The sequence below is a fragment of the Danio rerio genome, chromosome 18 (genome assembly GCF_049306965.1).
Source record: "Danio rerio strain Tuebingen ecotype United States chromosome 18, GRCz12tu, whole genome shotgun sequence".
NCBI classification, from domain to species: domain Eukaryota; kingdom Metazoa; phylum Chordata; class Actinopteri; order Cypriniformes; family Danionidae; genus Danio; species Danio rerio.
Window position 1 is genome coordinate 1,779,478 of NC_133193.1, and position 26,148 is coordinate 1,805,625.

The window sequence follows — 26,148 nt, forward strand, 5'->3', positions numbered from 1 at the left end:
ACAGCAATCACTGAACAATTATCAATACTGCAATAAATAGATAAAAAATAAATAAATAAGGAGTTTTTTAATGCAAAAATAACTTTTATTAGGGGTTGTGTGGTAACAGTGTGTGAATATATCCAACCTCCAATGGTAAACATGTATTTGTTCCAATCAGACTTGATATAAACAGTCTGCAGAAACACTTTGATTGACATTCTCCCTTTGTACGTGTCATCAGAGGGGGAAAGCCCCGCCCACTAGTGCCCATCTCTCCTTCATTAGCATAAACAGCAGCCCTGAGTGAGAAGCAGCCGTCTTTACATTAGCCATTAGAGTGTTTGAGCTGCTAAAGATAATGTTAGACTAAAGATTATTGCACGCTAAATCCGATATTTTCGTTCATAATTTTTCAACCTCAAAATTTTCGGCTGTCATAAAAAAATTTAAACCAGCTTTGATTTTTTTGCATTTTTCGCATCCGAAAAAGCACTTTGAAAATTGTTTTGACAGTTCAGAACAGGGGTCACCAATCTCGGTCCAGGAGGGCAAGTGTCCTGGGTTTAGCTCCAACATGCCTCAACCCGCCTGCCTGGGGGTTTCAAGTATACCTAGTAATACCTTGATTAGCTTGGTCAGGTGTTTGATTAGGGTTGGAGCTAAAATCTGCAGGACACCGGCCCTCCAGGAACAAGTTTGGTGATCCCTGGTTCAGAACCACCATACAAGCAAACAGCAAAATACAAAATGCCAACTATTGAGCTGTAGATAGCTCCACTGAGTGGTTCAGTGAGGTACGGGTCATCTTTATCAGGCCTGTGTTTCCACTGCCAAAAGATACCAATGGTGGGCATTGTGTACGATTGAAATTCATGCTCTCCAGCACTGTATACAGGGCTACGTTTTCATTAATAAACGCTCTACACGTATTGTTCACACACTTAGATCACATCAGTAAACACATGAACTACATTTAACTAATGAAACCTTATTGTTGAGCTGTGTTCTTACATTGTTGTGACTGGTTCATCATCTTCATCATCATCAGCAGCAGCAGCAGCATCGACATGCAAGAGAAAAACATGCAAGATATTAAAGTCACATTCAACTTCACACCGCTTCTGTTTACTCGAGATATAGTTGCATGTGAGACAAAATCAGGTGATAAATGTTCAGTTATTTCACTACAAATGATTATTGCACAACATGGTCAAAGGTCATATTATCTTGTAATACATTACTGAAACCAATGCTAAATGATTTTGCATTTTTTGTTTTAGCTAGTTTTTTTTTTTGTTTTTTTTACAAGACACATTTTAATCACAAACACAGTGGTAAATTCTCCATTTATATTGATATAAAAGCCCCATGATCTCTTATAAAGACATTATCTAGATTTATTATTTTTTAAATGTATAAATATTTTGCATTTTTTATGGTCACTAAAAATTCTTATACTTAAAATCATTTTAAAAATCTTAAAATATTAAATAAATAAAAGTTCAGTTGTATTTAATACTAGCTAAATACATTAAAGTTGTATTAATTAACATTTGGCGACACGGTGGCTCAGTGGTTAGCACTATGGCCTCACAGCAAGAAGGTCGCTGGTTCAAGTGTTTAGTGTATCTTAAATGTTTAGTGTGTCTTCTGATTTGTGATCAGATTTCAGCTCCATCCAGTGCTGAAATGCGAACACAAACTCTGACTGCCTCCTCTAGAGGTGTAGAGACGCCGGCGCTGCTGGAAATATGAAATGCTGGCACGAGGATTTCAGCTGTAACCTGCGTCACAGCATTACGTCCTCATCTCTGATTCTGTTGATAAGACTGTGGGCAGATATAATCTACCTTAATCTAGCACAGCCTCCCATCCTTCCCTCTCCTGGGACAAATCCTGCCCAAACCACAAAACAGAACACGCTGTTCATGCACGCCAGCTTCACATCTCTGAAAAACACACTCTGTAGAGCCAATCAGCGTTAACTCTTTGTACAATATATCTGTGCACATCTTCTGATGCTCATTTCAGTCAGTAGGATGGTGTGTGTGCGTGCAACAGCCTGTAATGTATAAGCAGGTCAAGTAATGATCTCATGAAACGTATCAAAAGCATATCTGGGTCAAAATTGATCCTAAAATGTAAAATAATAATTTTATATTTTGATTTAAAGAAATTACAAATAGATAAAAAAAATAAATTAATTAAATAAATAAATGAATGAATGAATGAATGAATGAATAAATAAATAAATATATAAATAAATATATAAATAAAAAAATCATTTATATTTTCTACCTTGATGAAAGATAATATTTTACATTTTGCATTTAAAAGTGACACATATTTAAATGGTAATTAAGTAGTATTTCCCAATTCACATTACTGCAATGAAAAATGCAATTAGCCCATGTTTTAAATCTCTGAAAACACACTGTGTAGAGACCCATCAGCCAAAATAACATTAACTTATTAACTTAATCTTATGATGCTAATTTCATTCATTAGGATGGTGTGTGCGAGTAACAGCCTGGAATTTATTAGCAAGTCAAGTGGTGACCTCATGAAACCTATCAAAAGCATATCCAGGTCAAAATTGATCCCAAGATGAAAAATAATAACAATATATATATATATATATATATATATATATATATATATATATATATATATATATATATTGCTTTTTTATTTAATCTTTTCTGTTTTGTATTGTGACATAATTATTATATATATTATACAGTTTCTCCCCAGTTACCATTGCTGCAATGAAAAATAAAACTTCAATACTCCATTGCAAAATAAATAAAAATAAAAATTATAAAAAATAAAGTTTATATTATATACCTTTAAAATTAAAATTTTATATTATTTTGCATAAAAAATGACAAATATTTAAATAGCAAATAAATAATTACTTCTCGGTTCTCAGTGTGCAATGAAAAAATAAATAATAATAAATAATAATAATATATAACTTTTTTTTTACTATTTTTATTTTAATGAAGTTCTATTTTATGATTTATCAAATAAATTATAAATTGTAAAAAAAAATTCTCTTTTGTATAGTGAGATTATTTTCACAACAAGAACTCCTCAATACTCATGCTTGTAAGCTAAATTATTTTGCATTAACATAATATATTACCCCCCCCACCCCCCCAGTTACCATAAATATTTTTTTTCCTACTGTGACACCATTGCCATGACAATTAACAATAATTGACAATTCCCAAACATTAAAAACACTAAGAAAATGAAAAATGGCAGCACAGTGGCTCTGTGGCCTCACAGTAAGAAAGTAGCTGGTTTGAGTCCCGACTGGGTCACTACCAGTAAAAACCCAAACAATACAAACAAATCTGAGTTTCTGTGTAATGGGAATGACAGAAGGAGAAAGTGCTGAACTACTGAAACATATTTAATACTTTATATAAAAGACTTTTTCGGATTCGGATCAGGTGATTGGCTTGGCCATTCTACAGCTTGATTTTTTTTTTCTCTGAAAGCATCTGAGAGTCTCCTTGGTTGCATTTTGGATCATTGTCCTGCTGAAATGGTTTGATCTTCATCCTCCTGCAAATGCAGATGTTGGACTGAAGCAGCTGATGTTCATTTACACTGAGGAAGAGCAGAGGCTTACTGAAGAACTACTGAGAGATTTCAGTTGCTGTCTGGGCTTTCACACCTCCCTTTCTTCATGTGTTCAATACTTTTTCCCTGTGTCGTTTCATTATGCATAATTAGATGCAAATCTAATCAGATGTGTTTTCTTTACATATATGGATTTCTTTTTCAAAATCCGGGGAAAATTTCAGGTCAAAGGCACCTTTAGGAATATGTTTTCTGAGAAGAACAGTGACGTGTTCAATACTTATTTTCCCCACTGTAACTTATATATATATATATATATATATATATATATATATATATATATATATATATATATATATATATATAATTTATACTTCCAGATATTTATTAGGGGCTCCCAGATTTCCTGGGGCCCTAAGCAGATCCTTACCTCGCTTATTATTGGGTAAATCCACCCCTGCTCACACTCATACTATATAGAGCGCACTTTTCTAATGGTCGTGTAGCAAACTCAAACTCAAATGTAGTACATACTGAGTACTTGGCGATATCGGACACAGCCAATCTATAGCAGACTGTGTGGAAATGATGGGAAACTCCAGTGCATCATGTGCCGTTTACTGATGCTCCCGTAAACAAGAGTTCCGTGAGTGAATGTGGGATCAGATAAAGGCAGCAGTGAGACAAAAGCAGCCTGACGTATATGTGGAGTTCAGCTGAACACAACACAACAGCAGCAGAAGCTCAGCCGACCACCGCTGGCTCTGAGAAACCCTTCTGTGCTTCTGCAAAGGTCAGATTAGCACGAAGCTCTGCCTGACTGCATCCCTTTAGAGAGCAGCACACACACACACACACACACACACCCTGGTTAAAGCCACTAACACACCACTTACTGCCACCATTCCCCAGCGCTCCTGCTCATCCCCTGAGGGCAGATTCAGAGCAATAGGTCTGCGCCATATTTACAAATAAAATACACACCGTCAAAAATACCTGTTAATGAACAGTTTTGGGTTTGTATGCGGTTGTGAACTGCATTGTGGGATGTTGATCTCTGCTCTGTCCACTTCTGATGTTGAAAATTCAACTCTACAGTTTAACAAAGTGACTTTTATTGACGTTTTAGCAGCTTGAAACACCATAATGTATAAGAAATAATAATAATATCTGGAGAAATAAGTCTGTAAATGTTCATAAAAGTCACTTTTTACAACTTTTCAAGGTTAAAAAAGTCCCATAATGCAATTCAAAAGCAGAAATAAATGGGGAAAAATTAAAACATTAATCACAATAATTCACAATACACAAAACAATACAAAAGCTGCTAATTGATGCATATGTTTGCCAGTGTATAGCAATACTCACAGTAGTGTGATTGTAAAATTATGCAAACATATGCAAAAGTATATGTGCTAGACATGTGCATGTGTGAACATGAATATATATCACCTACGCCATCAAAACGGTAGCTTGATAGTGAAATGTTAGAAAATAAGGATATTTAATATTGCTTTTTTACATTTAAATACTATAAAGGTTATTAATATTCATTCATTTTCTTTTTGGCTTAGTCCCTTTATTAATCTGGGGTGTCCACAGTGGAATGAACCTCCAACTTATCCAGCATATATACAATTTAGCTTACCCAATTCACCGAAACTCAAGTAGAAAATATCAACAAACATATACACTTACTGGCCACTTTATTAGGTACACCTGTCCAACTGCTTGTTAACGCAAATTTTGTAATAAGCCAATCACAGGGCAGCAACTCAATGCATTTAGGCATGTAGACATGGTCAAGACGATCTGCTGCAGCTCAAAGCGAGCATCAGAATGAGGAAGAAAGGGGATTTAAGTGATTTTGAACGTGGCATGGTTGTTGCTGCCAGACGGGCTGCTCTGAGTATTTCAGAAACTGCTGATCTACTGGGATTTTCACGCACAACCATCTCTAGGGTTTATAGAGAATGCTCCGACAAAGAGGAAATATCCAGTGAGCGGCAGTTCTGTGTGCGCAATTTCTGTGGGTCAGAATTTGGCCTCAACATCATGAAAGCATGGATCCATCCTGCCTTGTATCAGTGGTTCAGGCTGGTGGTGGTGGTGTAATGGTGTGGGGGAGATTTTCTTGGCACACTTTAGGTCCATTAGTACCAATTGAGCATCAACACCACAGCCTACCTGAGTATTGCTGCTGACCATGTCCATCCCTTTATGAGCACAGTGTCTCCATCTTCTGATGGCTACTTCCAGCAGGATAACACACCATGTCATTAAGCTCAATCATCTCAGACTGGTGTCTTGAACATGACGATGAGTTCACTGTACTCAAATGGCCTACACAGTCACCAGAGCTCAACCCAATAGAGCAGCTTTGGGATGTGGTGGAACGGGAGATTGGCATCATGGATGTGCAGCAGACAAATCTGCAGCAATTGTGTGATGCTATCATGTCAATATGGAGCAAATCTATGAGGAATATTTCCAGTAGCTTGTTGAATCTATGACATGAATGATTAAGGCAGACCTAAAGGCAAAAGGGGGTCCGGTACTAGTAAGGTGAACCTATTAAAGGTGATATTATTATATATTTATATTTATAATAATTCCAAAATCCTTGAACCCTAAAAAGATCTGGTTTAAAAAGTAATTTATTAATTTATTTTTACTTCAAATCATCTGGTGAAGCATCATGTATGTTTTAATCTCACAGAAATATGCCATATAAGGCCCTAGACACAATGCAGTCTCGATGCTCTTGATGAATAAAGCTGAATATTCTTGCGTGCCGATATGTAATGATAAGCGTACAATATGATGATCTGTGTTTGTGTTATGGGCACGAGAGCGTGGCGTGCTGCTGACGAGAGGATCAATTATTCATCGCCTTTAAGAGTGTACAAATGTGCAGTGTAGAGATTTGTCTCGGATTCAGACGTGGTCCAGCATAGAGGTCAGTGTTTCCCAGTGGGTCTCCTCTGACTCAGCGCTCATGAATATTCATTAGTGCAGCGACGCTAAGAGCCACTCACAACCTGCTGCTGAGAATACATTATTGATGGCGGATCCAGTGTCTAAACAACCCACACAGATTATTCGACTACAAGTTCACTACACTTTTAGTAGGCATTGAATGAAGACCGGTTTAACGTTTACATGGGATTGGAAAAGTCAAGGTTTTAAAACAGCTAAAATCACAACTAATTTATTTAGGTTTTTTTAGGGTAACAATATTTCCAGCAGAAAAGGATCCTCAACATTAAAATAAACTAGTCAGCTCACTATTCAGGAAACATTTCTGAAAGAAATCACCTATAAACCAACATGCAAACATGCTGTAGAGCTGAAGAGTGTCTCCACAAAAAAGACTGTAAGAATGGTTTTAAGCACAGCGGTTTGAACTGTAGTTCTGCCGAGCGACTAAAAAGTGATCAGCATGATGGTAAAAAACTGTACATTTCTAGTCAAACCATTCTTCTGCAATCTCATACCAAAAACGGAAATAAGGGCAGTATTAATAGCTATAAATGTGGGAGAGCGCTGATATTATGTGATTGTATTGTATTGCAATATGGAACAATTAAATGTTGACGTTAAATCAAAAGTTATTCACAAATTTTTGAAAATGAGATGATTTAATGACAATAATTCTCTATGGTTACAACTGAATTAATTACAAAATAACTGTATAAAATAATAAAATATGAAATGATAAAACATATGATATAAATTGTACCCAGCTTAAATGTAAAATTAAAGTTACCAGAGGAGGAAGGAGAGAAACAGGGGGAGGGAGAGAGAGACAAAGAGAGCAGGCTCAGAAGTTAGCATCATTGCAGTAGAGTCAGAGAAGACAGACTCCAGAGGAGGAGAGAAGAAGGGCAGGAAAAGAGACAGAGCCAGAGTTTAACACCTATTTTGTATCTTTCTTGACCATGTGACTAAAGCCCAAATGCTGAGACATTCAAACTGACCAATCAACATGTGACCACACCATAAACCCCCAAAGTCCACACAACAGGCCCTGATCTTATCAGTATCTGCCTTTGTAGTCAGTATGGACCTTCTTGAGTCATAAAGACATGTTTTGTCATAGAAACAAATGCATATGATCATTTAGCCTCTTACAAGACTAATACAAGCAGAGCTTTGGATTTTAATAATGCATAATAATAATAATAGAATGCATGATAATAAGTAATACTTAATATTAAAAATAATAATAGCAATAATATTAATTAAGGGTGGCGCAGTGGCACAGTGAGTAGCACTGTCGCCTCACAGCAGGAAGATCGCTGGTTCAAGGGCCGGCTGAGCTAGTTGGTATTTCTGTGTGGAGTTTGCATGTTCTCCCCGTGTTGGCGTGGGTTTCCTCCAGGTGCTCGGGTTTCCCTTACAGTCCAAACACATGGGCTTTAGGGGAATTGGTTAAGGTAAATTATCCATAGTGAATGAGAGTTTATGGGTGCCTTAAACATATGCTGGAATAATTGGTGGTTCATTCTGCTGTGGTGACCCCTGATGGATAAAGGGATTAAGCCGAAAATAAAATAAATGAATGAATAATAATCAATTGTGCAATGCATGTTAATTTAATTATGCATTAGTAAGTTTTGAATTATGATTAATGTCACGATTACATGCACTATCACCTGGACTACAATTCTTCCACCATATGAACTACAACTCCCACACACACACACACACACACACACACACACACACACACACACACACACACACAGCTGGGAGCTGCTCCAGAATTGATCACTCAGACTATATAAACTTCTCAGTTTTACACAACCCAGGCTCATTCTGGAAATGTAGCCCTGCGGACGTTTCTGGAGGCCACGAAATACGTCCCGGGAGGTGTGTATTTGTGCAGATTTTGTTTTCACGAATCCGCACCGCGCTGTTCACGCTCGCACTGTTCTCGCGTAAAAAGCCACCGTAGGCTGCTGTCGAGCGACCGTCTGTCCGACTGACTGAATGAATGACTGAACGATTGACTGGGCGGATAGCCAATCGGCCGACCCTGCCACCCTCCTCCTCCTACCCTAAACCCAAGTGACGATTTACAAAAGCCGAACAAAAAAAGAAAAGCCCTCGTCCGATTTTGACCGCGTTTTCGTATTTCACCACATTCTCGGCCCGTTACGAATTCATTCCCTTTATTTTCTGGATTCTGTTTTTTGTCTTATCTGATTTCTGGAACCGCTCTTCCACAGACTCGAACCTGGTCATCGAATGCGGCTGGCTCCTCCTCCTCCGGGCCTCCGCTCCGCCTTCGTAACACGGCGAACTAACCGGACAAACTGGTTGCGGCGGGAACGCCCTTTACACGAAGGAGGTGAGCCATCAGCCGGCAAGCGCGAAGAGGAGCGGCGTCACACGGCATCGTATCGTTCACTTGAAAAAAACTAAATGCAGCCATATGTATCTCCGGCCACGTAAATCGCGGTCTCCAGAAACGTACGCAGGGCTACATTTTCAGAATGAGCTTGGGTTGGTTTTACACTCACATTGCTGAGTCTTGTTGGTTTTCACCCTTTAACATCACAAAGCAAGTTTCCTTGTTTTGTCTGCTTTTGTTTGACCCTTGCCTTGTTCTTTTATTTACGTTGTCTGCATCGACCATTTGCCTGTGACCTGACTACGCTTCGGGATTCTCTTGTATGTACCTGTTTGCTCCTGTGTCTGACCATTGCCTGCCTGACTACTTCTTATTAAAACTGCACGTGGATCCCCAACTCAGTTGTCCAGCATCATTGACAATTAACAAATGCTGTATCCAAAATGAATCTTAGTTCAAATTAATAAATACATGAACTAATGCAAACTTACTATAAATTCTGACCTGTGTTTTACAGAATATTCATTCATTCATTCATTTCCTTTTTGGCTTAGTCCCTTTATTCATCTGTGGTCACCACAGCGGAATGAACCGCCAACTTATCCAGCATATGTTTTATGCAGCGGATGCCCTTCCAGCTGCAACCTATCATTGGAAAACATCCATACACTTCCATACACACTCATACACTACGGCCAATTTAGTTAATCAATTCCCCTATAGTGCATGTGTTTGGACTGTGGGGGAAACCGGAGCACCCCGAGTAAACCCACGCCAGCACAGGGAGAACATGCAAACTCCACACAGAAACACCAACTGACCCAGTCGGGACTCGAACCAGCGACCGTCTTGCTGTGAGGCCATGAGCTAACCACTGAGCCACCATGCCACCCTGGTTCCAACATTATTCATTCATTCATTTTCTTTTCATCTTACTCCCTTTGTTAATTAGGGGTCGCCACAGTGGAATGAACCGCCAACTTATCCAGCACATTTTTTACACAGCAGATGCCCTTCCAGCCGCAACCCATCTCTGGGAAACATCCACACACACACACTCATTCACACTCAAATGTAACCCCACCAGTTCTACGCCACCCAAACTGCTCCGAGCTGGCATTGAACCGGCGACCTTCCGCATGGGAGTCGGTTGCTCTACCAAGGAAGCTAAAGACCATGGCCTCTAGCATCAGTCACTAGAGCACCTTTAGAGGTCAGAGGAGTGAGGTTTACCTGCACAGCACACACTAGCTGGCCTCCGCTACACATACACTACAGACAATTTAGCCTACCCAATTCACCTGTACCGCATGTCTTTGGAAACCAGAGCACCGGGAGGAAACCCACGTAGCTGCAGGGAGAACATGCAAACTACACACAGAAACGCCAACTGTGTCAGCCGAGGCTCGAACCAGCACTACCTACTGCGCCACTGCGTCGCCTGTTCCAATATTAATGATTTGTATATTAGATTGTTTGCACTTTTTGAGTTTATGTTTTGTTTGCTGAAGCTATCGTCCGTGTGTGGTGGTTCAGATGAAGTGTGCTGCTTGTATGTTTTGTTTAGTTGTCTGTTAGTTTTGATGTGTTGTAGTTGTGTTTGATTTATTCTTAGGGACCTCCTCGAAAATGAGATGGTTCATCATAAGGGGCTATCCCATTTAATCAAGTCAAGAACTGAGGCTCATTCTGATTACGTAACCCTATATGCATTTCTGGACAGCGACAAATACGTCCCAGGAGCTACGTCTTTCGCAATTTTTGTTTTCGCGAAGCCGATGGCCGATGTGTACGCTTTTTTAGTTCTCAAATTTCTTTCGAGTGCCATTCACGCCTGCTGTTCTCTTGTAAATCCACCAGAGGCTGCTATCGACTGACTGACTGACTGACCGATCAACTGACCCACCCACCACCTTCCCTAAACCCAACCGATAGTGTTTTCAAAAGCAATCAAAAAATAAATAAAAGCCCTTACCTGATTTTAACCATGTTTTCAGATTTTACCACATTCTCACACTTGTTTATTTTATTTTTTAATAAACCGTTCTTCACTAGACTGAAACCCCTTCATCACGGTCAACTCCACTCCACGTCACAAGTCCGTCGAGGAAAGTGGCGAGCTACTAGACTAACTGGTAACAGTGGTAAATCTGTCCATACGAAGGTAAGCAGTGAGCTTGTAAGCATGAAAAGGAACAGTGCCACTGCTCCATAGCGTTCGTTTTAAAGATGAAATGCAGCCATACGTACTTCTGGCTACATAATTTGCGCTCTCCAGAAATGTATACGGAGCTACGTTTTCAAAATGAGCCTGTGCTGCAACAATGTAATGCAACAAGAACCCGCAAAAACAAAACAAAAGCATCACAGCGCTACTCACCTTCAAGAACTTCATCCGGCTTTTTGCGTTTCTCGTACACCACGATAATGACCACGAGGATGATGATTTCTGCCAGGACGCCCAGAAAGGGCCAGAGCGGGGCCAGATGACTGCGCACACGCAGGATGGTGCTGGAGTTTGTGAAGCCGATGATGTTGGAGGCGTTGCAGAAATACTCGCCCGGGTCTGTGCGGATGTCCAGATCCAGAATGCTCAGCTCGGTGAAGTTCTCTCTGTTCACGATGAAGAAGCGCCCTGTGCTGTTGTCAATGTCCTACAACAAGACAGGATTCAGAATAAATAGTAGGATATACAGTTGAAGTCAATATTATTTACCCTCTTGTGGATTTCTTTCTCAAATATTTCCCAAATGATGTTGAACAGATTCAGGAATTTTTCCACAGTATTTCCTATAATATTTGTTCTTCTGGAGAAAGTCTTGTTTGTTTGTTTTCGGCTAGTTTTTAACTGTTTTAAAGCCATTTTAAGGTCAATATTATTAGCCCCCTTAAGCAATATTTGTTTTTGGATTGTCTTCAGAACAAAACCACTAAAACACCCTAACTTGTCACCCTGACTTGCATAATTAATCTAAGTAACCTAGTTAAGTCTTAGAATTGCACTTTACGCTGAGTATAAATTGTCGTATATACTTCCTTTAAAATGTATGGGGTCAAAATGACTTTTTTTTTTAAAATAAATAGTTATTTTTATTCAGCTAATGTGTGTAAGAATCACAGCAAAGACATAATAATGTTACATTTCTATGTCATAAAAGATTCAGTTTTAGTTTATACTCCTTGTAGTCTATGCTGACTATCTTCAGCAGCTCAAACACTCTAATGGCTCTGGGAAAAGGAACCGGCCCCTTACAAACTGAATTAGGACTGGATATGGGAAAGTGGACATTAGCTTATACACTATAAACGGATCCACAAGGCTTAAGGCATACACAGAATGAAATAGTTACCTACTCCTTACTGCATTGTGAAATTCAAATTGTGTGGGGACACATTCAGTTGAAGTCAGAATTATTTAGAATTTTTCTTTCTTTTTTAGATATTTCTCAAATGATGTTTAACAGAGCAAGGAAATGTTCACAGTATGTCTGATAATATTTTTTCTTCTGGTGAAAGTCTTATTTGTTTTATTTCGGCTAAAATAAAAGCAGTTTTTAATTTTTTAAACACCGTTTTAGGGACAAAATTATTAGCCCCTTTAAGCTATTTCTTTTTTGATAGTCTACAGAACAAACCATCATTATACAATAACTTGCCTAATTACCCTAACCTGCCTAGTTAACCTAATTACCCTAGTGAAGCCTTTAAATGTCACTTTAAGCTGTATAGAAGTGTCTTGAAGAATATCTAGTCTAATATTATTTACTGTCATCATGACAAAGAGAAAATAAATCAGTTATTAGAGATGAGTTATTAAAACTGTTATGATTAGAAATCTGTTGAAGAAATCTGCTCTCCGTTAAACAGAAATTGCGGGAAAAATAAGAGGGGGTTTAATAATTCTGACTTCACTTGTATAAAGTCATGTGTTTTTATGACGTACCATGTAAGAATCTCTGCCCACTTTCTTGCGCCACGTCCACACGGGATGCGGGTATCCAGCAGATTTGCAGTACAGCGTCGCATTTTCTCCTTCTTTTTTATTCTCACTTCTTTTATGGCCTATGATTTCAGGACAAGCTGGAGAAACACAAAGTGGGAGAAAAAAACACATTTGTTTACGCTGTTTGTAACCTTCACTCATTCATTTATTTTGCTTCAGGTTAGTCCCTTTATTCATCAGGGGTCGCCACAGCGGAATGAACCGCCAACTATTCCAGTATATGTTTTACCTAGCGGATGCTCTTTCAGCTGTAACCCAATACTGGGAAACACCCATACACACTTAATCACACACACACACACACACACACACACACACACACACACACACACACACACACACACACACACACACACTACGACCAATTTAGTTTATCAATTCCCTTATATATTCTAAAAATATTGTTTAGACAAAACAGTAAAAATAAACGCAAGAGTTTGCATTAATATATTCAAGTTACGACAACATCTGACAAAATGAGGTTCAGACAACAAACTTTATTATGTACGCCAAATCTTTTCCTCCTCAATCAGAGGCATTTTTACATAGCAAAAACTGAGATTTTTAAGTCGAGTACTCAAAATAAGTTTTTTAAATTAAAATTGGAAACAAATGCAGTGTTATGTACTTAATTACATGCAAGTTTTCAAGTTCAGAACCTCAAATAAATTAAAGTAGCTGAAATTGTTGAGTTTTTTTTTGTTTTCAAATTTACTGTTTATGCTTGTAAGAAATACATTTAACAACAACAATTTTGTTTTACTGGTAATCTTTTATTTGTATTAATAAGTATTAAAAATGTAATTTGTATTAAAAAGTTCTGTCTCATATTATCAGTATAAAAATAACAAAAAAAATCAGTGTGTGGGCTTAAAAATACAAAACAACTCCAATAGTGTGTAAAAACTTGAGTTATCAACCCAATTTCGTTGGGTTGCTACAAGTTAAATATTTTTTTTTAAGTACCTGACAGATATATTTACCTTGAAATTAGCCGCATTTTTAAATTGATTTAATTATCAATATTTACCTGTTTCGAAAACTTAATAAAGTTATTCTGGCTACTTAAAAGTTTTAATCTAATCAGCATATTAGAATTTTTAAATTACAATAGTGTATAAAACTATGTAGTGGTATTAGACCTCTTGAGTTATTTTTTAGAGTGGCATGTGTTTGGACTGTGGGGGGAACCGGAGCACCAGGACAAAACCCACGCCAACACGGGGAGAACATGCAAACTCCACACAGAAACACCAACTGAGCCAGCCAGGACTCAAAGCAGCAACCTTCTTGCTGTGAGGCCACAGTGCTAACCACTGAGCCACCATGTCGCACTATTTTAGTGGTTTTCAACACAACCATCTGCAGTTCTTAAATCAAGATGCAGTTCATTTAAATGCTAATTAACATAAGATCTCAAGTCTGGTTTTTATTCAAATGAAGAGAGTTTATTCTTAAAATGAGAAAGAGAGTCTGTCAGTGCATGAGGACAGAAAAATAAACCTGTTTTCCCTTTCAATTAAACAGCTTTGTCTGACCTCACAGTCCTTCTCTCACTCTCTCTCTCCCCCCCTCTTCTAAAGCTTTTAAAAACATTTCATCTTGTGTCATGTAAATGCATAACAATGTTTATAGCAAATAACATAATACTCAAAAACAGCATTAGAAATGCTCAAGGAACAAAATCACTTCACGCATATCCAGTACACAGCAAATCACATATTGCAAATGCTTTTCTTGCTTAGTTCTCGCCTTGTTTCTAGTCCAAGTGTCTAAAAAAAATCTTAAATCAAGAAACATTTTTTAGACAAGCAACAAATATTGTCTTGTTTTCAGATATAATGAGTCAAAATGAAGTGAGTTTTTCCTTAAAATATGCAAATTAACTTGCCAATAAGCAGAATAATCTTATGTCAAAGGGAAAAACAAGATTATTTTATTTAATTATTTATGTTTATGCTGTGTTGTCGGTCTTAAACGTGCTAATATTTACACTTACAGCAAAAAGCAAAGAGTTAAAAGTCATTTAATCTCCCTAGAAACTTCAGATTTCTTTGATGAATTATTAATATCTGTATAATTTTATTCTCTAGAGTCGGGTTGCCCAAACCTTTTGTATGATGGGCCAAAAACCAAATATCATTTAGATGATAATTATACCGAGCTAAATTACGTTAAAGTTGCCATGGGTAATTTCCTAATATATTCATTCATTCATTCATTCATTTTCTTGTCAGCTTAGTCTCTTTATTAATCCGGGGTTGCCACAGCGGAATGAACCGCCAACTTATCCAGCAAGTTTTTACGCAGCGGATGCCCTTCCAGCCGCAAACCATCTCTGGGGAACATCCACACACACACTACGGACAATTTAGCTTACCCAAATCACCTGTACCACATGTGTTTGGACTGTGGGGGAAACTGGAGCACCTGAAGGAAACCCACGCGAAGGCAGGGAGAACATGCAAACTCCACACAGAAATGCCAACTGAGCTGAGGTTCGAACCAGTGACCCAGCGACCTTCTTGCTGTGAGGCGACAGCACTACCTACTGCGCTACTGCCTCGCCCTTTCCTAATTTATTTCAAAATATGACTTTAAATTGTATTAACTAATGCACTATTATTATTAAATTACAGCTTACTGCATAAGCATCAACAATCACATGTGTAACACAGTGGAGATCAATGCTGAAAGCAGACTCTGCGTTTGACTTGATTTGCTCGCCAAAGTCTCTGCATTGTCAGGTGACAGTGTGTACATTTAAATAAAATCTGATTAATTCACACCGTTTAATTGAAACATTTAATTTCTCTTAGCGTTTAACAATAAAACAAACATAAAAAAAAGATTACATTAAATTTGAATTGACAATCTCAAAATCCTCCCCATCATTCCTCTTCTCTTCTCAGATGAGATGGCGGGCCAAATCATAGGTTACCATGGGCCACCTTTTGCCCACGAGCCCTAGTTTGGGCATCTCTGCTCTGGAGGAACAGCATCAGAGTCTGTGAGGTTGTAATAACTCTCCCCAAACCCCTTCCCCAACTTTCTGAATGAAATGCAGATTTTCTTTTTGGCTAAGTCCCTTTATTAATCCAGGGTCGCCACAGCGGAATGAACCGCCAACTTATCCAGCACGTTTTTACGCAGCCTATCTCTGGGAAACATCCACACACACACAAACACACACTCATACACTATGGACAATTTAGCCTACCTCTACCACATGTCTTTGGACTGTGGGGGAAACCGGAGCACCCAGAGGAAACCCACGCAAGCGCAGGGAGAACATGCAAACTCCACACAGAAACACCAACTGAGCCGAGGCTCAAACCAGCGACCTTCTTGCTGTGAGGCGACAGCACTACCTACTGCGCCACTGCGTCGCCTATGAAATGCTTAATTTAATATAATGCATATCTAATTTGCTACATCCAATCAGATCGCAGTAGAAAAACGCCCACTGTTTACTCATTTAACATGGTAACCCTTTATTTTGATGCTCCATTTGAGTATTAAAATGACTCTGCTCCTTCAACAGACGTTTACAGTGTCTTAAGTGATGCTCAACACACACAAATCTGTTAAAACCTCAAAAAACAAAAGTACTCCAGGGTTTTGTGAGGGCTTTTTGATGTGTTATTTTCACCATGATGGCATCGAAGTCAAAATAGGACAAATGATCTAATGTATGGGACAAATTCTGCACCTTTGTCAGTAAGGGGTGGGTCTTCCGAACCACCCAAACCCACCCTGGCTCTGAATCCTAACCCTAACCCTAACTCTTACCCCAACCCAACAGTCTACTTATAATGAGAATTAGTTGGCATCAAGTTTGGCACAAGCCTGCGTTTGAGTGAAGGTCTCGGCCGTTAGATCGCCCCCTGGGGGCTGGCTGCAGTACAAGTCATAAAGCCCGCCTCCTCCGTGTTAATGAAGGAGACTTGAGCCCAAATAAAAAAAATGATTACACTTGCAATAAAATGTCCCGAAAGATGGTTCTGGTGGATTAAGGCACTGGTTATTGTGCTGAAATAGGTGCAGATCCTCATTTTTGTAAACAGTTTGTTTTTAGCAGTAATTTAATGCTGGGCGTGTCATCGTGATTGACAGCTGTGATTGACAGTTTCTCAAAGCAGCGCGTCTGAGCTTCGGCAGGAGACTGAAGTGTTATAATTCGATTTCTTTGTTATTTTACCATGACAAAATGAGTTCAGCAGTAAACTACAGTTTCTGACATACATGATCCTGGTGGAACACTGTTTATTCGCTAAGGTCAGGGCATTTTTCGGGCTTTATTAGTTTGCTGATACACGCCTAACCACCCAGATTTTTTACAGTCATTGGTTGGCATGTAGATGCAACATAACGTAAATCCAACAATCAGACCATCAAAATAAAGCGTGACCTTTAATATTTAAGACTTTATTTATTTATATTTAAGATTAAACCTCATCTTGCATAAGCAGATGCAGAACTCCTTATATAACGCTGGTGTATGTGAGCAGCGTGTGATTGACAGAAATGAGCCGGCGCAGGTTTAATTAAGAGCGGAGGGCCGCGGGCGCAGTAATTCAGGCTTTCCCTCTGTCAGATGTGCTGAGTCACCATCATTCCCCTTCGCTGGATAATACTGAGCTCAATGTCACAAAGGCGGAAACGCTCCGCAATCAACAGATCCTGGATATGATGGTGTCCTCGACTCGCTCCGACACGCAGCACCTTCTGCAGTCACCGCTAATCTCTCAAATTTGCCGTAATTCCCTGCGTGCAATTAAGCAGGATGAAACCAATCTGCAAGCGTGAACGTGTGGGACGAGGAGGAGCGGATTGGAACTTGGCTGACATCACCAGCTCTAATTATGGTGCACAAGTGAGGATACTGAGTGTGTGTGTGTGTGTGTGTGTGTGTGTGTGTCACTAGTGTTGGAAAGATTAGCTGGGCATTATCCTCACTCACAGCGTCTCAGAGACACAATGAATCGGCCTTCTTCCAATCACAAACACTTCGTGCTCTTTACACTTCATCGCCTGGACGGCTTTTGTGCTTAATAGTAATCAGTAATATATATTAGCTCTACTGTGAAATATTCTTTTTCATTTATTTTTCCAAGTGCTGTTTCACAAAGCAAGGACATTTTTGTCTGTCATTCATATTATATATTTATTATTTCTTATAGTTTGGCTGAATATATGTGTGTGTGTGTGTGTATATATATATATATATATATATATATATATATATATATATATATATATATATATATATATATATATATATATATATATATATATAGTATATACACTCACTGGCCACTTTATTAGGTACACCTGTCCAGGTTGGACTCTCTTTTGCCTTCACAACTGCTTTAATCCTTTATGGCAGAGATTTAACAAGGTACTGGAAATATTCCTCAGAGATTTTGCTGCATGTTGACATGATAGCATCACACAGTTGCTGCAGATTTGTCGGCTGCACATCCATGATGCCAATCTCCCGTTCCACCACATCCCAAAGCTGCTCTATTGGATTGAGCTCTGGTGACTGTGGAGGCCATTTGAGTACAGTGAACTCATCGTCATGTTCAAGAAACCAGTCTGAGATGATTGAGCTTTATGACATGCTGCGTTATCCTGCTGGAAGTAGCCATCAGAAGATGGAGACACTGTGCTCATAAAGGTATGGACATGGTCAGCAGCAATACTCAGGTAGGCTGTGGCGTTGATGCTCAATTGGTACTAATGGAGCAAAGAAAATCTCCCCCACACCATTACACCACCACCACCAGCCTGAACCGCTGATACAAGGCAGGATGATCCATGCTTTCATGTTGTTGAGGCCAAATTGTGAGCCGAGCATCCGAATGTGTCAGCAGAAATGGAGACTCATCAGAGCAGCAACATTTCTCCAATCTTCTATTGTCCAGTTTTGGTGAGTCTGTGTGAATTGTAGCCTCAGTTTCCTGTTCTTAGCTGACAGGAGCGGCACCCGGTGTGCTCTTCTGCTGCTGTAGCCCATCCGCCTCAAGGTTGGACGTGTTGTGTGTTCAGAGATGCTCTTCTGCAGAGCTCGGTTGTAACGAGTGCTTATTTGAGTTACTGTTGCCTTTCTATCAGCTGGAACCAGTCTGGCCATTCTCCTCTGACCTCTGGCATCAACAAGGCATTTGCGCCCACAGAACTGCCGCTCACTGGATATTTCCTCTTTCCCTAGAGATGGTTGTGCGTGAAAATCCTAGTAGATCAAAGTCACTTAAATCCCCTTTGCTCATCCTGACCATGTCTACATGCCTAACTGCACTGAGTTGCTGCCATGTGATTGGCTGATTAAACATTTGCATTAACAAGCAGTTGGACAGGTGTACCTAATAAAGTGGCCGGTGAGTGTATGTATTTATATACACACACTCTATAATGGTTCATTCATTCATCGGACTAAGCCGCAGTAAAATGAGTGAATAAATAAGTAAATGTTAAACCGTGATTAATAAATGCTGCACTAGTATTGTTCACATTTAGTGCTATAGTAAATACAGCTGATTTACCATGTTATTTGTAAGTGTGACTCATTGTGATCATGATGACGCTGCAGTATTATGATGGCCAGCGGAAGTGTGTCGATCAATGCAGCTCAGAGCTAGATCTAGCGCTGTGGAGAAACTGATATATCTGTAACACTCGGCTATTTGTAGAGCCTGAAACACAAACTACACCCAAACAGGCGACAGATGGAGAAATATACTGCAGGACGGGGACAGGAACTCATGCAGGGTGATGTATGGAGTAACAGTGACTCACACTCACACACACACACACACACACACACACACACACACACACACACACACACACACACACACACACACACACACACACACACGTACACACATACTTGACAGATGGAGCCGTGACACACACACACACACACACTCATACACACAGGTGGGTTTAATGCACCTGACGTGATTATATTACATTAGGTTAACATATGGAAGAGCGACCGCTGAATACTGTGCACAGACAGCACATTATTTAGTGTGTGTGTGTGTATGCGTGTGTGTGTGTGTGTGCGCGTGCACAGAGGGCAGATTATGATAGTGGACAGTAGAAATGCTGGCAGTGAATCCAGAGCCTTAATCCCAACCCAACCCACCAAAAAACCTCCATCTGTTGCCTCACACAGAGAGAGAGAGAGAGAGGGAGAGAGAGAGAGAGAGAGAGAGAAAGAGAGAGAGAGAGAAAGAGAGAGAGAGAGAGACCAATAGAAATGCGCTTACAAACACTGCACACACATACACACAAATGACAGCAGCTTGTTTTCCTATCTTAGTGAGGACATTACATAGACTTCCATTGTTTTTCTATCAGGTTAATGATCTTGTCGATGGCCAATCATTAGATACTAATATAAACATGTTATGAGCAATATTTATAAGCAGTTATTAATTAGTGAGAACCAGTTTTTTAGTTCACCATTCATTCATTTTCTAGTTCATTTTAGTTCATTTTACTTTATAAGTGAGAACAATTGAGCCCTCTATAGCTAAATATTACAGAAGTGCACACAATTATAGCTAAACCAGTACTGTGTAGTACACACACACACACACACACACACACGCACACACACACGCACACATACACACACAAACAAACACACACACACACACACACACACACATATATATATACAGAAAGAGAGAGGTGCCAAATACTGAAGTGTTCGGAGGCTGAACAGATGTAGAGCAACACACTCAGCTTGGACAACACACACATTCAGCTCATATGATCAGATAGGATGAACACATTCTGAGCATCTACAACATTTGCAGCTCATATATCAACACAAGTTTAAAATCTGAATCCCACACTGTACTTTACTGAAGGAAAATCAGGAATATTTCGCGACAAGTTTGTTTTGAGAATCTTTTTACAATGGAAAAGTTTTCAAAAGTGCAGTCCTAAAAAAAGCTGTCAAAGAGTTTTTGCTTTTATTGCAATAAGATATAATGCAATATATTATATAATAAAATAAAATAATATATAATCAAATTTATTGTAATATAATAATATATAACAAAATATAATATAATATAATATAATATAATATGTTATAATATAATATAATAATATAAAATCAAATAAAAATATATAATAAAATACAATACAATGTAATAAAATATAATAAAATGTAATATTATATAATAAAATATAAATATATAATATAATAAAATGTAAAAATATTATATTATATTATATTATATATTTTTATATTTTATTATATTTATAATATAATATAATATAATATAATATAATATATAATATAATAAAATATTATAAATATAATAAAATGTAAAAATATTATATTATATTATATATTTTTTGTTATATTTATTATATTTAAAATATAATATAATATAATATAATATAATATAATATAATATAATATAATATAATATAATATAATATAATATAATAAATATAATAAATATATATTAGATTAGATTAGATTAGATAAGATATTTTTATATTATATTAATTATATTATATTATATTATATTATATTATATTATATTATATTATATTATATTATATTATATTATATTATATTATATTATATTATATTATATTATATTATATTATATTATATTATTTGGGCTGGATGATATGCCATGTTCTCCCCGTTTTGGAGTGGGTTGTAGTTTATGTGTGTGAACGAGAGTGTGTGGGTGTTTCCCAGTGATGGTTGCAGCTGAAGGAAAACATATGCTGGATAAGTTGGCAGTTCATTCCACTGTGGTGACCCCAGATTAATAAAGGGACTAAGCCAAAAAGATTCATGTTTTCAGGGTCGCCACAACAGAATGAACCACCATTTTATCCACCATATGTTTTACAAACACACTCATACACTACAGCCAATTTAGTTTATCAATTCCTCTATAGCGCATGTGTTTGGACTGTGGGGGAAACCGGAGCACCCGGAGGAAACTCAAGCCAAATGCAAACTCCACATAGAAATGCCAACTGACCCAGCTGGGACTCGAACCAGCGACCTTTTTGCTGTGAGCCGATCATGCTACCCACTGCGCCACTGTGATGCCATAATATAATATATGCGGCAAAATTTTACTGCATAATTTGATATAAATGTTCACCTGTACTATTCAATCTGCAAAACCCTGAAAGCTGACTGATCAATTGATCAGGTGTGTGTGTGTGTGTGTATGTGTAAATGTGAGAGTAAGTACGTAAGTGCGTATGTGTGTCTGTGTGTTTTTGTTTGTGAGCGCATGTATATCTATGTGTGCGTGTATTTGTGTGTGAGTGTGTGTATATGTAAGTATATATGTGTGTGTGGGTGTATTTGTGTGTGAGAGTGTGTGTATATGTATGTATGTATGTGTGAGTGAGTGAGTGAGTATGTGAATGTGTATGTATCTGTCTGTGGCTGTGTGTTCGCGCGTGTGTGTGTGTGTGTGTGCGTGTGTGTGTGTGTGTGTGTGTGTGTGTGTGTGTGTGTGTGTGTGTGTGTGTGTGTGTGTGTGTGTGTGTGTGTGTGATTATAATGAAATGTTCCAGGAATGTTCTTGACCGTCAGGTTTTGTGAATCCACTCATGCTCATATTCTGCACACACAGGTATTGTATGTTTTATGTACGCATGTGTGTGTGTGTGTGTAGAGCCGCCACAGTCTGAGCTCTTCTTCGTCTTCCTCAGTGTTAAAGCCGATGTGTTTTGACAGCGGCGTCAGACCTCTTTAAGCACGACTTACGTAACGCTCTGATGTCTCTGTGTGTGTGTGTGTGTGTGTGTTCAGACGCCGTTTCTGCCCGCAGCCTGCAGACACACACACTCTGCTCCACACACACAGTCCATACTGGCCTATTTCTGTCTTCTCACACACTCTCATGCACACACATGCATGCATGCACACAAGCACAAACACACACACACATACATATACACTCACACACACATACAGTATACACAGATATACACACGCACCCAAACACACGTATATACACTCCCACACACACACATCCAGCAAAACACACATAAACACACTTTGTTGGAGGGTTGCTGTGATTGTGAGTAACAGCAGTGATTGGGCATCTTGACACACACACACACACACACACACACAGTCTGTACCAGCACTGAGTGTATTTTAAGGTGAACAGAGGCTAATTACAACTCAAACAATAGCTAATTATAAGGCGGGTTGGGTCGTCAGCGTCTCCATGGCGATAAGGCTTTGTTAATGAGTTTCCTGAATGCGTCTCTTACCTTTGACCTCAATGGAAGCATTGGCATTGGGTGCCGATTTAAAGGTGTAAACACACATGTACTCTCCAGAATCATCAGTCCTGGGCTTATTTAACCTGCAAAACACAAGCAGACATAATCAGTGGCAGCTCAAACACACACACACACACACAAATCTCTACTATCTACAAACACACTTATTTAACAAGATGGAAAATGTGAAGTTTCAGCTCAAAATAGCACAGGGATCATGTGTATAACTCTCTGAAACTGACCCTTTTTTGATCCTAATTGTGGTGATTTGGTGACTGTCGCTTTAAATTCAAATGAGATTGAGCTCAGAAGAGGGCGGAGCTTTAAATGCATATGTGTCAGCATAGTGGCAGATTTAAAACAGGTCTAACATCCTAACAGTTGGATGTGCCAAAACATTCTTTAGTTAAACAAAGAGAAAACAGAAGTCATTTAGGAAGAGAGATGAGCTTCCTAAAGTGAATGCGTCCCTTTGGCTCTAATGGCCCATTTTTACTGAGTGGTACGGTACGGTTTGCTTTTATGGCCATTTGCACTGTAAGAGGTACCTAAAAGCAACCGTACCTCTTTTTGTGCACCCTTTCGGAAGGATACCTAGCACAACAAAAGGGTACCAAAAGGCAGAGCTAGACACGCAGCTGAACGCTATTGGTTTACACTCACCTGTGGACAAGACAAAAAAGCCGAGACATTACACTGAAATAATACATACATATACATAGCCACAGCCATATCACCCTGCAGCCCAAGACCGGTTACTCACTGAAGCTAAGCAGGGCTGAGCCTGGTTAGTACCTGGATGGGAGACCACTAGGGAACACTAGGTTGCTGTTGGAAGTGGTGTTAGTGAGGCCAGCAGGGGGCGCTCAACCTGTGGTCTGTGTGAGTCCTAATGCCCCAGTATAGTGAAGCGGACACTACACTGTCAGTGGGCGCCGTCTTTCGGATGAGAGGTTAAACCGTGGTCCTGACTCTCTGTGGTCATTAAAAATCCCCAAAGTCCCTCTATCGGCCCTTACGATCATGGCCTCCCAATCATTCCCATGCCGTCGCATCATCCAAGTGGATGCTGCACACTGGTGGTGGTGTGGTATGGAGCGCTTTCTTGCTTGCATTCGCCATGCGTCTATATTTGAAGTAACAGACTTCCTGAGCTGATGATAACGACATGCCCGTAATCACTGAAGCACTTTTAACATCTGATCCTTTCAGAAATGAACAAAACGCAAGTGAAGCGCGAAAAACAAAGCAAATGATTCTTTCAGCAACCTAAAACATGAACAAACTGCCATGTTTAACTATTATCATCACCTTCTGGACTATTATGAACTGGGAATGACAGTGGAAATGCAAGCCTGATATAGGTGACCTGTACCGACTCGTGCAATACAGTACTGTACCAGTCAGTGGAAATGGGCCATGAGGGTCCAAGTTCAAGAATCTTGGTGTTATTCTGCAGTCAGATCTGAGCTTCAGTAGTCATGTCAAAGCAGTACGTAAATCAACATGCAGTTGAAGTCATAATTATTCGCCCCCCTGTTTATTTTTCCCCAGTTTCTGTTTAACGGAGAGAAGATTTCTTCAATACATTTCTAATCATAATAGTTTTGTAACCAGGGAAGTGACACTGACAACAGAGGTGCGGATCCACATGCAGGTTTATTAGGGACGTCAGCCCAGCAATGATCAACACAGGGGCAAACAGATGTATACAGTCAATCCAGATTCGTAGTCAATAGGCCGGCAGATTGTCAGAGGCAGGCAGCTAACAGGATTAAACAAATAAACAAGGCGATGATCAAAAACACGGTAAAGCAAAACAAAGGAAACGTGTTGTAATGTCACTAGAACAAATCACAAGACTCTTATGTAGTACAGTAATCAGTCCAAAACCAGCATCAACTGTGAAAGTGTAATCAGTCAGAATATGGAACGGTTGTGTGTGTGGTGCATCACTGGGATCTGTAGTCCATAACATGGTGGATTTAGTTAAATGTTTACCGGCGAACTCTAGTGATTAGATCGCTGGTGATCATGACAAGTTTTAATAACTCATCTCTAATAACTGATTTATTTTCTCTTTGCCATGATGACAGTAAATAATATTTTACTAGATATTCTTCAAGACACTTCTATACAGCTTAAAGTGACATTTAGGCTTAACTAGGTTAATTAGGGGAACTAGGCAGGTTAGGGTAATTAGGCAAGTTATTGTATAACGATGGTTTGTTCTGTCGACTATTGAAAAAAATATATAGCTTAAAGGGGCTAATAATATTGTCCTTAAAATGGTGTTTAAAAATTTTAAAAGCCAAAATAAAATAAATAAAAAATAAGACTTTCAGACAGGCTGTGAAAATGCTCTATTAAACACGATTTGGGAATATTTAAAAAAAAGCACTAAAAGCATTAGGCACATTCACATCAAGACTGAAACACATCTGTTTAGCTGAGCCTTTACTGAATGAGCACTTTGCTACGTCCGACAGATCACACTATCATGACTTTCTTTTCGTTTTCATTCTTTTATAACCTGTTTAACACATTTTAATCTGTTTTGAATCATTTTTATTCTTTGTTGTTTTTATTTTCTTGTCTCTTTTATTCCTGCTCATGTGAAGCACTTTGAACCACCATTGCGTATGAAATGTGCCTTATAAATAAACTTGCCTTGCCTTTAAGAACAACAACGATAAACATGAATTAGCAAAGCATTTAGCTAACTATATGGCAATAATAATAATAATAATAATAATAATAATAATAATAAGCCTCATTACTTGTCTTTATTTATAAATACTGTATGAGACTTAAAGGAAACTAAAAATTTTTTATATAATATAATTTTATATTATGTTTTGATGCTTGGATTAAGTTACTGAACACCTATAGGACATACTGTAAC

General features: G+C 38.6%; 1 protein-coding gene across 1 annotated transcript in view; it reads right to left on the reverse strand.

Annotated features, from left to right (window-relative positions):
• Positions 1–26,148, reverse strand: part of nptnb (neuroplastin b) — a 78,208-nt gene that overhangs the window by 1,942 nt on the left and 50,118 nt on the right. The window contains 4 exon segments of the mRNA NM_205705.1: positions 994–1,015; positions 11,316–11,589; positions 12,879–13,015; positions 23,232–23,326. Coding sequence (NP_991268.1) covers positions 994–1,015; positions 11,316–11,589; positions 12,879–13,015; positions 23,232–23,326 — 528 coding nt within the window.